Source organism: Aricia agestis, chromosome 6 (genome assembly GCF_905147365.1).
Source record: "Aricia agestis chromosome 6, ilAriAges1.1, whole genome shotgun sequence".
In the NCBI taxonomy this organism is placed as follows: domain Eukaryota; kingdom Metazoa; phylum Arthropoda; class Insecta; order Lepidoptera; family Lycaenidae; genus Aricia; species Aricia agestis.
This window is the reverse complement of record NC_056411.1, coordinates 18,542,176-18,555,454: the sequence shown is the minus strand read 5'-3', so window position 1 is coordinate 18,555,454 and position 13,279 is coordinate 18,542,176. Positions and strand designations below refer to the sequence as shown.

The following is a 13,279-nucleotide window of genomic DNA, read 5'->3' as shown; positions in this document are numbered from 1 at the left end:
TTACGGTGAATTTCATCGTTTCCGCATCTTAATTGTCTTAAGAGGGGAGTAGAGCACCATAGGGTTTTTGTGGGTAGACCTTGGCTACTGGGGCGGCCAATGTTGGGGACATTGTCCACCCATCCCATTCGCTGGAGATACGAAAAGCATTCCTCATGACAAAAGTGTATAGTGATGCAGCAATAAGCATGGCGATCTAAAACGAATGAGCTGTTTACAATGTTTTGACAAAAAAAAAAACATTTTTACGTATGAAACGGTGTCCATCCAAGTATGCTAGAAACTGGTATCTATGGATCATTAGTGGAGATTTATGATGATACTTTTCTGGGCTATTTCGCAACCCGGCCATAAATCATTTGAGTAATTAAAGCTATTAGAGTGCATAGGCCGCGTCGTAACGGTAGAAAGTTGACGAAGGTTGTGCAGCGGAAAGTGTCACATGCATCGCGTAATAACATCTAATTGTTAACAAGTGGGTTACAAAACCGAATTTCAATGGATATAGCATCATAATCAATCAGAAAATGTTAAAAGATCAGCATTAAAGAACTGGAGACAAAGACCAGGTGGTTATGCCCGTGCATAGCAATAAGACGTATCCCCTATAAGCGGTCTTTCAATGGTAATGGAAATGGCCATTCAATGGTAGCCACCTGTGTTTCTAAATCCTACGATCCAAAAAACTTGGGAGAGAGAGCCCTGATGGAATAGTTTTCGTTTGAAAAGATGCACTTAAGGCCGTTAATCGGCCTACATGTATATGGATTATGGATACATGTAGGCCGATTAAATCCAGTCGAACTGTAGCTGCAGGCAGTACTGTCAAAGGACTAGTGCAGCCTTTCTCAAAGTGGGCGATAACGCCCCCTTGTGGGCACTGAAGGTCTAAAGGCGGTGTGGGATCCAGAAAAAAAATGGGGGCGTTTTGTAATAGCTTGGGGGTTGATTTATTTCATCTGGATGCATTTTAAATAGAAACAAAGGGAGCGCTAAAACTTATTTTTTTCTTGAAGTGGGCAGCAGACAAAATAAGTATGGGAACCCCTGGACAAGTGCATATAAACGGGAATGATCAAAATGAGTCCGGTCAGGTCGGTTTCTAATCAGTTTAATCGGTCTCCTTGTACAAGGGACGTGTAGGGTCATGTATCGTTTTATACAAAAACTATTCCACCAACACAACTCTCTCACGACACATTAGACTTCAGGTCCATACAATAATAATTCAGATCCTTAATGTAATGACCGCTTGGGGACATATTATAACGTTAAGATGCGGTTGGTGAAAACACAATATATTTTAGAACTTCCAGTTTCAGGTCGATTCTAATTTGTAAGGCCTTCCCGCTCGCCCTTGCTTACAATCGAACTAAGTTCGAAGGTATGAGAATTAATCCTAGCAAAAGTAATTCAAATATATTGATGAAGATGTTAGATCATAGATGATCCCGGAAATGCAATCTCGCGACGTTATAAAACATCATTATTTACTTTTACACTCGTGATTATGATTATGTAACGGTTCCTGTATCGTTCTAAGTTAATTTACTTCTAGGCTACAAATAACTTGATCCTTATGTCGGTGGTTAAAAGGCCTGTGAGAGATAAAACATCTCTGAATAGATCTGCGGATATGCAGTTGCGTCAGGCTTGGGTCAAGCTGGACTGGCATTTCACGAGGTGGTCGCTGGTCGCGAAATATCAGACCTTTATCCCATATTTGATATGACACGCCCTGACTAGAGCTATAGCAATTTAGATAAGCACGATTCCTATCGGCTTCCCCTAAAAATGTCAGAAAGCCTATGTATCTGAATTTAGATGATTAAAGTACTATCTGTATAACTAGTAATTTAAAGAAAATAATATTATACAGCCGAATATACGAGGCGTACGTCCCATGCATTAAGTTGACTGTGAAAATAGCAGCGCTGAAAGGGTAACTTTTTTTTTAATTGTCCCCGTAGAACCTCCTCATTTTTTGATGTTGGCTAAAATGGATCGTGTGTTTGTTTGCAGCGAATATGCTTAGAGACATAGAGATTAGAGGCACTAAAGAGATATGAGAAAGGATAATAACGACTAACTTTGCCCTTCTCTATTCGTTCCTTCCACGTGACACCACCAAAACGACACCACCGGTGGTGTCATATGGAATCTCTAGTCCATATGACACCACCCTAGTGATGTCAAGATGACCATTTGAGTGACAGATAAATATAAACTTTACTGCTTGAACTTAATTCGAGTTGCTTAGTTGTTGAGTTTTCATATCAACAACTAAGCAACAGTTATGTAACATCACTAATAGTCGGTGGTGTCATAAAATGGACTAGAGACTCCATATGACACTACCGGTGGTGTCGTTTTTTTGGTGTCAAGGGGAATGATCGAAAATGTTTTATTTTTCTTCTATTTGCGCTAGAGAAACCTGCTTCTCTAGCGCAAATAGAACAAAATTAAAACATTTATAGCTAAAGATGTATTTATTTTGCATTTTGCAAACGCATATGTAAACATCTCAATAATACTTATAGGTTTGTTTTCAACAAGCTATCCTAAAAAATCTTCTATCCACCTTATCAACTGCGATAAGCATTAAATACAATGATCACATCTTCATCATCAAATCACATCTTAAAACACAGAGAGATTCGTTCATTCACTTTGTTCATTAGGTACCTAATTATTTAAATCTTCAACATGTGAACGTAGTCCGGCTGAGTGAATAATAATAATATTCATTTATTATTATTAGAAGAGTGTGAGATGTTAATATTAATTATATTAATGCAATATTAGTAATGTCGGTATAATAAACCTTGTGGTATATATTCTCGTTAAATACGTCGTCAAACGAGACGTTTCTGAATATTCCAAACTTAAAAAATATGTCTCAAAATAATTAACCACGAATCGACCTTACCAGTTTTTCCAAAATATACTCTACTACATAGAATTAGAATTAGAACGTATAGTATTTTGATATCGTTGCTCTACTATAATAATTCTAAATCTAAATATTATAAAGAACACAGCATTTCTAAAGAATGTAGGTATTGCAGAGAAGAATGACGAAAGCAATTCTAATAAAATTGATCAAGGATGTACAAAACCATTACTCGTTAGAGATAACACCAATTTAGATGTTTGTTAATAAAGTTATATATTACGCATTTATATTATGATCATCAATTAAATCTTAAGAAGTCATAAGTATGATCCCGCTTAATAATGCACCCACATTTCTGTACGATTTCATTCTCTTTCTGCATCCAGTTTAAAGTTACATTCTGTATTAAGTAAACGTTTATATTATGAATAGCAATACTACTTGTGCGCCAGCTGTTATCAGCATGATACATTGCTAGATAAACGTTATCAAATGTGCATGCCTAAGCTAAAAGATATGTTTCTCTTTAGAGTAATCAAAAGTCAAAACATATTTACCTCATAATTCTTATTTACTCGTGCCTGATTTCTAAGGGTTTTTATATGCGATATTTACGCTTTTGATTGGCCATCTTAAAACACGTTAACCAATCAATGACGCTATTCAAAAGATTCGTGGCAGAAAATCTGGGTAAAAAAGATTCTGATGTGTATAAAAGAGTTTGGAACTTACGTATTTTGTAGAGCTCATTCGCCGCACAAGTTTGACGGGTTTATTCTGTGCTCGCCGGTACCTGTTCCTGTCACTGATTTCCATCACCTTCCCGTCCGCCACCGCCACCTTATCTTCTAGAACGAACCAGTCGGTCACCGATCCTCTCCTCGGACTTCTGGAACTCGCGGACGACTTTCGCACACTCAATATTTTCGTCAGCTCATCTTTAAAATCATCACTCACTTTATCAACTTTATTCACTTGCAATATCTTTGGCGAGGGAAGAGTCGAGAACGACGAACTCTTCCTCTTCTCCCTCACGGTTAACTCACTAGTCGTCCTCGTGTACGTCTCACAATCACTCATGTAATTCTCACTGAACTGGTCCACCGCTTTGTCGAACTCGTCGAGAAGGTCCTGCATCGAGTCGGACTTCATTATGTTCAAAACTATCCCACTAGAGGCCGACGTGGCCGTGGATATACTGGAGTTATGGTCGGACTCCTGCAGGAGTTTGATGCTTTTGAGGCATATCGTGTTATCTTTATCGTAGTAGACGTTAGCGTATTCCGCGCTCCCGTTGGAAGACACGAGAGTGTCGCTGCTGCCGTACGCGTAAGAGTTGCTATTCGTCAAAGTGGATTTGATCCGCGAGTCCGGCTCCTCTATTTCCAGTCTCGGGAGAAATTCGAAGCTCTTGCTCCTCTGGTATATGGGCGAATGAACTTTGTCCCGTTTCTCGACGAACTCCTTATGCCGGAAGAACCAGAATCTTTTATTCGATTTGCTCTGCAGCTCGGACGACACCTGTCGCTTCAGTCGCAGCCGGGGGAGGCTCGCCGGCAGGTTGCCGTCCTCCTCGCTTATCGTTTTCCACTTGGTCTTCTCCTTGTCCTTGCCGAAGAACCCCATGCGGAGTCTGTCCCGGAAGCTGAAGGACTTCTTGAGCGGAGAGGATGAGAGATTTTCTATCGACGGGGAGCGTTTCTCGGGGTACGGCGGCGGGGAGTCCGGGACGATGGGGAGACATGACGACAGGAGACTGGTGGGCTTGGCCACCGCCAGCTCGGTGGACTGTCCCCGGGACGGTACCGGCTTGAACCTCTCGGGGAGGTCCCCGAGCAGACCGCGCTCGATCAGCTGCAAGTTTTCTGTGTTGAGTTTCTTCAGTACCTCCGCTCTTCTAACAAAAGGTCTTTTATCTTTGTCCATATCTCGCGTCACCACCGGCTCGTGGCTCGTCCTCAACTGGCATATCGCGTCGCGATATCTCATGTCAGATAGCAGCTGATAAGGCTATCTTTTGAAATCGCTACCAATCGCGAGTCAATACTCAATGGTTTGAAATGTTATAATATTAGAATCTCCGTTTATCGTGCTCCAGATTAGCGATGGGTGGTGAAACTATTTTAACATCAGATGCAACTAGCCATGAATTCAGTTGCGACACAAAATAGCACGATTTAAACACCCTACGCTTCAGACGCGGCTGTAATTTTGTTATCTACTTTTGTTGATGCGCCATAAAGTTATTAACCCCACGTTTTCTTGTATGACCTAAATTTTGAAACACAAGGTATAATCGATACGATCCTAGCGACTAAGCGCTATAACAATTTCATAAACAAGTTTCGGATTTCAAATGTGGCCAGTGCGTGAGATATTTCAAATGTGATAAGTTATTATGAAATTGTAAACTTGATACAGTCCTTTGTTAATTTATATTTTTGTGTTCACAAAAGAATTAGTTAAATCTTAGGAACACAACATTTGTTAAAAATACTGATAGACATTAAAATGTTTAAACGAATCTAAATGTTGTAGAGAAGATTGACTTTACCATAATCACCTACTTCAAATAAAAAGAAGAACAGTTTATTATTGAAAAAAAAATATCCACAGCCGAACATAATATAACCTCCTCGTTTTTTGGGAGTCGGTTAAAAAGAAACAGAAGGACATCACGATGGTATTCTGCTACAAACTCATAACAGAGTCACCTAGAAGATCACTCTGTACCTCTCCAAGGAAACTATCTCCGGTCGGACGATGTGCACTTGGTAAGTAATATTTCTGTTTTGTCCAAAAATACTGATTAAAACCTTTGAGACCTTAAGTTGTCTAAGGCATCTAGTGTAGGCTAAGTCTGTAGCTTACAAGCGTTTGTATTTTAGTGGTATTTTGGAAATAACTGCGGCTTCAATGTAGCAACTAGCAAAGTTCTAATGCTCTAATATACCTAAGTCTAATTTTACAGTAGAATTGTTTCTAATTGGTCACCAAGGTCTAAACTCTAACAACAATGTTATTTCGCTCTAGAATAAGACCAATTTCACGATGACTTTTACTTACGTGATATCCCAGGGCCCAACTCCTGTTACCAAAGCGAGGACCTCCTAGACCAGATACCCGAGCGGGATTGGCGACTGCTGGCGGCCCTCGCTCGGAAGAGAGAAGAAAGCGATGAGAGAGAGCGACTGGCGGAGCAGTTCCACAGGATGTGGATACAGGAGAAAATGGAGAAGGAAGCGGTGAGGATTATTATAAGGTGTTTGATTAGACCGGGAAACGATCAGAACAGAACATTACCTAAATGTAACTAATAATTATTATTATTCTCGCAGATATCCTAAACACTTGCACACATAGCATCATTGAACAAAATGGTATTAGCGTGTTGCTTGCATAAATAAAAATCCTGATAAATTAAAAAAGGTCATAATGGCAGATTTCTTTTGCCTTTGTAGAAAGAAAGATATTTCTGTTGGTAAGTACTAATTTCACCATTGCGACCTGTTAAAACTAACTGCTCATTAAATATATTCTTCAAGATCAATTCAAGAAAAGGCATCATATTTTCACAAGCAATAATTAACACTCACACTTAGTGAAATCAGGACTCTGCTAAAGAAATATTTTACATAGGAAAATATTAGGTCTTTGGGAAATACATAGGTATATACTTACTACGAGTATATACACTTCCTCGTCTAAAGCACTTAATTAGACAAATAATATTAACAAAAATCAACCTAGACACCACATATTTTTCATAAGGTCGGAGCAGAAATGACAGCGCAGTACCGTCGCTACCTGCACGAGAAACGGCAGCAGGAGAGGAACTACCAGGAGCACAGGAGTCGCGAGAGAGCCGCCAAGCTCAACGCCAGGAGGGGCGACCTCATCAACAGCATACGGCATAAAGAGATGAGGACAGCGGACATGCTGGCTGATAGAGAAGATGAGAAGGTTGGTTTACCACTAGAAGTGGCCTGCACCATCCACCTAAATATTATATTTTTTTTTTAGATTAACTCTCATGTCGAAAAACTTCCAAAACTAGGCAACATGTAGTAATTCGACTACGGTGAAACCAAAAAAAAGAATAACGAATTTAGCAGCCTGTGATATCTAAAACTCTACTTTTTTTTTATTAGTACTAAAAATGGACCTGCTTATTAAAATTACTAAAAAGTGATTGCTAATAGTCACGCCTATTGGGTCACGTAATTCCTTTTGTGAAATCGAGATAAGGTATGATTTTGCAAAATTGCAAACCTTCTAATGCAATTTTTAGAACGTACTTGAAGTGCAATTCGATCATAAATCATGAATGCTTTTGTTATAGATATGTAAAACCCTGGACAAAGTAATATTAGAGGAGACAAGAGCACAAATAGCCGCCGAGAGGCGCAGCCGGATCGGCGCGGCTGAAGAGCTGAGGAAGCAGTTGCAACTTGTGGACGGGATCAAAAGAGCCAACGATGCCGGGAGAAAACGAAGTGCTCGACTGAAAGAGGCATCTCAAGTAATTCATTTTATTAAGTAATTTATACCTACTAGGACAGGTTCCCTTGTCCAGAGGTCGTATTTAGGTGATACCTGTCCGATATCATCCTAGGACCTAGAAGGATTCGGGTACGCGACCCCGAACACCGGAGCTACTGTTAGTCCTTCCCCTCCCTGATCCCTAAAGGGCTACAGTATCCTACCCCATGATCGATCCCCTCCCTAAACATACCCACTCTCCTTTCCTTTATCCCACTTATGTACTCTTGCCGGGCCCCTCGGCGAAGTGATGCGGCCTTCAGGTGGCGAACGGGCAAATCTAGTAAAATTCCTTGAGATAATCGCGAGAGAAGCTGAATGCTGTGTACCTTTCTCCTCACTCCTCTTAGCGCAACGAGTTCCCTATAAGTAGCTGTAAATGTTCAAATACTTTAGAAGCAAGGTCGAAGCAGGCTTATCACAAATTAATATTATTCCAGCGCCTCGCCATCAATCGAGCACTAAGCACCTGGGAGACGATGCTGGTCCGCCAAGACGTGGAAGTAGAGGACGCGTTGAGGCGAGCTCATGCTGCAGCCAAGTGCTACGTGGCTGAAGCCCGCAGTGTGAAGCTGCAGAGGAGCAGGGCAGCGCGGACCAAACGAGCGAGACAGCTAGCGAACATCACTGCACATATGAGGGAGATGGTGAAACGGGGCATGCGGTTTTGATCATAAACATGAGTTGTATGTTTTGGATATTCGTGAAATACATGACGGAAGTCAGGACTGTTGGTTTAATAATGTGGTTAAGGTAAAATATCTCATTAAAAGGAAGTAAAATGAAACGTATCTACCCAATATTCTTGTTTTATATTACAGAAAATGTTATTATTGGCATTCCTATACTCCACTCGGGCTAACTTGTCGCTAGCGGTCATTGACTCCCTGTCAAAAACTTGTCATTTTCCATATAAAACCACGATTGACAATATCTGACACTTCATTGTCAATCGCGGTTTATATGGAAAATGACAAGTTTTTGACAGGGAGTCAATGACCGCTAGCGACAAGTTAGCCCGAGTGGAGTATAGCATTTTGTTCTAAAAATGTAAGGTGCCAAATAATGATGGGATCTTGACCTTAATAATTAAAAGGTTAAAACTTTTAATCGGAGTAATCAATTTATTTATTCTGTTATTTGATTTTTTTAAGTACAAATGTAAGAATAAGACGCATTTTTAAAATAGTTATTTTATTTCTATTTATTTAAATCTTATCGACACAATATGGTTCCTTACATGTCCAAAAAACCTCACTTTAAGTTGGGGCACACCAAAAAGGTCAGTTCCACAAACAATATCTGAATGTTCTGCTGAACCAATTAGTATTGGTTACCTATCTCCAGATCCATAAATAGCATCTAAATCTTCAGTAGCGGACGCCAAAGTTGCCTTTGCTCTGCTGTACTGCTGCAGAGCATCTTCCGCCCCCTGAAGCAGTCGTGATGCTGAACTGGGGCCAGAAGGCTGAGACCCAGGGTTGTGAGCTTGGGTGATGACGTTCCAACGAACAGTGATATCACCTGATGTGACGAACCTGAATTTTGCGTCCTGAAAATAAGAATTTCCTGTTGTTTAAAAAGTATGGTTAGTTTTTATGGATCTTACGTTATTATAATCATTCATAAACCTACTAACAACATGATACTTACTTTTTTTTTAATTATAAAATTGGGGCCGTCTATGGACTGTTCGTCCATAACCTTTTTTGGTTATTTTATTATTTAGATTTTTCGCGGTGATACTTAAAAAAAACACCTTTGAGATCTTGCATCATGCATCAAACCGACACAATAATATATTCCTGTATGCAACACTTACATAGTCCTGCGGATGATCCAACACCCGCAAATCCTTAATCAGATGACATTCTCCCACAAAGAAGCGTCTTCTTTCAGCTTCTCTCTTATCTTCTTCTGGTCTCCTACACTCTAGCCGGGTTTCTTCGTTATTCCCCGGAACAAGAGCTACTTTGATGTAAGCGTAGCCCTCCGTGCGATGTCTCCGCCACCAGTCCACAGATATGACCTCAAAGTATATTGTTAGGGGAGGCGGGTCTGAAAATTGATTTAAAGAATACTATAGAACTTTAGAAGAAGTTTAAAATCACTTTCATTCAATAACAAGCAGTTAATTAATTACGGTAAGCACTATTTTAATGTAGCATTTTTTTTTATTATTATAAAATTGTGGCCGCCTCTGGACTGTTCGTCCTTTTTTTCATTTTTTTTTATTTTATTATTTTATTGTAATAATGTAGCATTTAGTTTAAATGAGATCTTTTACACCAAGTCGCTTGCACTTATTACTTATTTTTAACCCCCTGGCACAAGTGACGCCAGAGGTGGCGTAAGGCGTGGGCGGTGTGGGCGACCACCCACGGCCTCGCGGCCCTAGGGCCTCGCGCCTCTTGGACAGCGCGATGTTTTTAGGATTTACGAGTTTCAAAAAAATCATTTAACAAAATCCGTCTTCTTGCATCATCCATCAGGGGGCCTCGCAAAATAATATACTTTGCCCACATAAAATTTTTGTCTTGCGCCGCCACTGTGGTCTGAGTGAAGCTAAATTGAAAATACTTACCAAAACCATTATTGTATTCTAGTTCAAAATTCATCACGTGTCCAAAATAGCACCTACTCGAACCATCTTCCAGCATTTTGCTGACATGGGTGCGGCCGTGGAGGTCTCCGGAGCAATCTATTTCGTTTGGAACCTAATGAAGAAAACAATAGGTGAAGAAGCATCAGCTTTTATAGACTGAAATATTTTTGATAAAAGAGCCAAATAAAAACATTCAAGTTGTCTTTTCACTCGTGCGTGGATATAATATATTGCTGTCTCTTTCACAGCAACGCGAGAAAAACGCAATATCGATGTTTTTGTACCACCGAAGAAATTGATTCATAGGCAGTTAATGGACCTACATCAATTGGTGAGATTATGTCAATTCAATGTTAGATGTGATCAGTCGGATTCAACGGAGAGCTGGCGACCAAATCGGTCATGTGGCTTCAGCTGTATTAAAACTCCGTTAGCTACTTCCCTGAACAACCTTTTCTGATAATCTGCGTGCTGGCAGGCCGTAGGTGGTGGGAGTGGTGGGGTGGGGGAAAAAAGAAAAAAAGGTACTTAGATAGGTTAGGTGGTAATGACTTAGATTCGTCAACTGCCTAAGAATAAATTTCTTCGTTGCTAATTAATCCATACAAACCTTTATTGTATACTCCACATAAACGTTGTCGTGGTCAAAATTCTCTCCAGTGACAATTTCGAAGTGGACTGAAGTGATGTTCCTCCCCAGTGGCGGCGCAACAAACTGTAGCACGCTCTTTTGTTTCTTGTCCAACTTGCTGTTGAGTTTGTTCACCTAGAATAATTGCAGGAATCCTTATTGAATTTAAATATTTAAGTAATACTTATTGCCCAAGGCCTAAGCCGCAAGCAAAGAGGAAATTCAAAACCGAATATCTCAAAATAACAATCGATCGATGAATTCAGTTGTTTAAGGTATTTTGAATTTGGATTGGAGTACCTATAAGTACGCAACAGTCATCAGAAAAACTAATTAAACGCAAAATCTATATATATAAAACTCAAAGGTGACTGACTGAATGATCTATCAACGCACAGCCCAAACTACTGGACGGGTTGGACTGAAATTTGGCATGCAGGTAGATGTTATAACGTACGTAGGCATCCGCTAAGAAAGGATTTTGATAATTCCAACCCCAAGGGGTTCAAATAGGGGATGAAAGTTTGTATATAATAATACTTCTTAACGCGAGCGAAGCCGCGGGCAAAAGCTTGTATACCATAGGAGCGGCTTATTACAAAAGGTTTACTTTAAGCAGGTAGTTAATCCGCACCCCTGGTATTCTACGGAATAAAAGGTTTCTGTTTGTTGTCTTTGGTTTAGTTTGGGAACCCCTGATAATATCCTCACCAAAGCCACAAGTTCCTCCTCATCATTCTGCTCCTCTATAACCTGGACGCCATATTGGAACCCAAGCACCCCTGCACCAGTGTACACGTCGTAGGGGTTATAATCTATGTCGTTCTCTCTAGGTGACATTAGTAGAGTATTGTTGCTAGGATTGTAGTTAAGAGAGAGAAGTAGACACTCATCTTTAAAAAGTATTTGGGAATCTCTGAAAATTTTAAATGTATAATAATTAAACATAAAGCATTTTCTTAAATACAAAACTAATTAATAAGATACGGTACTTATTATCTTAACTCTTGGAACTTTAATGATACATAAACTGTACTACAGATTACTAGGTTTATAGTTGACAGTACTTTCAATCAAGGGCGTCGCCAAGGTGGGGCAGGGAGGGGCAGCTGCCCCCCCCCCCCAGAGATTCTAAAAAAGTTGCCAAATATAATGCAAACAACGACCACTATAATATTAAATCTGGTAATAGATGTAAGGCTCGTAGTACAAGTGAAAAGCTTCATGTGCTATTGACTTTACCTACAATTCATACCTACTTTTCTCATTTATAGAGAGAGAATGAGAAAAGTATGAATTGTAGTATGTAAAGTCAACTTCCCCCCCGCCCCCCTCCTGCGCCATCGGCTGGCGACGCCTTTGCTTTCAATGTTACTGTTCTTCTAAAACAAGGTCTTTGTAAAGGCTTCCTAATTGTAGTATAATGATTAATGACATTAAAATCACTCTGCTACTAAAAGTGTAAAGCCGGAAATTACAATAAAAAACCCAAAACCAACAAGAAACCTACGAATAACCTGCAATGCAAAATTTGTATTTTAAAAACGCCTGATAAAAATAAATAGCAATCGTCTTTTGTACGTTTTACAAAAACTACAGGCGCAACACTTACTCGTTATATTCCGAGTTGTCCCAAACGATATGCATCGATTGCCACTGTTCATCGTTGCTATTTAGATCCAATTCACTTTTGAACAAGTGCCTTGTAGAACTAGTGACATCGTTGGATATTCTTTCCCGTACCCTTTCTATGAGCGATGTTTCTTCAGACTTTTTTATTTCAACCTTGGGCATTCTCTCACTGTCCAAATAAGTGAACATTTGCGATACTTTATAATCTTCATTCTGTATTTTTCTGTTGTATTCTTTTTCGTTTTCCAAAATACAGTTGTTTGGTTCCGAGTAATGGTTGAATTCCCATCGGCTAAATACTTTTTCATGCCATTCAAATACGTAATCACTGGTACCGCTTTCATTGATGTTTGTAGGTTCTGAATCACAAAATTTGGGAAACTTTACTACTCCTTCCCTCGGCTTTAGCTTGATTCTTAAAAGAAAATTACTTAGCTTACTGCTTATAGTTTGGTAAAATTTTCGTTATACTTACAGACAAAAGTAAGTAAATACTTACCTAAATTTAAAACAGTTAAGTGATGATTTTATCCATAAAAGACTTGGTATCTTATTAGATTTATGGTAATCCTGCATTATTGTTGTTATTTAGATATATCCGTTCAATATTATGTAGCTGCACGATGTTTGTACCAACTGTAGGTATTTCTGTATGGTTTGTACGATGTTTCAAATTATTTGGTTTCAACTTTCAAAGAATAAACCAAAAAACAAAGAGGATAATATATTTTAAACCGTTTAAACCACGTAAAATAAAGTTTCAGAATGTATTTGAGTTTCCATAGAAACGTCCGACGCAATCAAGACCACAAGACGCAACCGGCAACCTCGACGCAACCAAAGGACGCAACGTTGACACTTGACACCATGTTGACACTTTGTTGCTTTTGAACAAGTATACGTCGCGTCTAGGTCGCGTCCAATCCATAGGTCGCGTCCTGTTTTAAATTATTTGAATTTTATAATTGTTTAT

At 39.5% G+C, this 13,279-nt stretch overlaps 2 protein-coding genes across 2 annotated transcripts; one reads left to right on the top strand and one right to left on the bottom strand.

Annotated features, from left to right (window-relative positions):
* The first annotated feature begins 5,561 nt into the window (after nt 1-5,561).
* LOC121728280 (capping protein inhibiting regulator of actin dynamics) lies at nt 5,562-8,183 on the top strand. Its single transcript, XM_042116429.1, has 5 exons — nt 5,562-5,670; nt 5,975-6,141; nt 6,668-6,859; nt 7,239-7,418; nt 7,879-8,183. The coding sequence occupies exons 1-5, from the start codon at nt 5,577-5,579 to the stop codon at nt 8,107-8,109; spliced, it is 864 nt and encodes a 287-aa protein (XP_041972363.1). The 5' UTR covers nt 5,562-5,576; the 3' UTR covers nt 8,110-8,183.
* A 483-nt stretch (nt 8,184-8,666) lies between these two features.
* Nucleotides 8,667-12,978, bottom strand: LOC121728277 (Meckel syndrome type 1 protein). Its single transcript, XM_042116423.1, has 7 exons — nt 12,806-12,978; nt 12,287-12,721; nt 11,386-11,590; nt 10,654-10,809; nt 10,023-10,155; nt 9,261-9,496; nt 8,667-8,990 (listed from the first exon to the last, which is right to left on the bottom strand). The coding sequence occupies exons 1-7, from the start codon at nt 12,880-12,882 to the stop codon at nt 8,772-8,774; spliced, it is 1,461 nt and encodes a 486-aa protein (XP_041972357.1). The 5' UTR covers nt 12,883-12,978; the 3' UTR covers nt 8,667-8,771.
* Between the last annotated feature and the right edge of the window lie 301 nt (nt 12,979-13,279).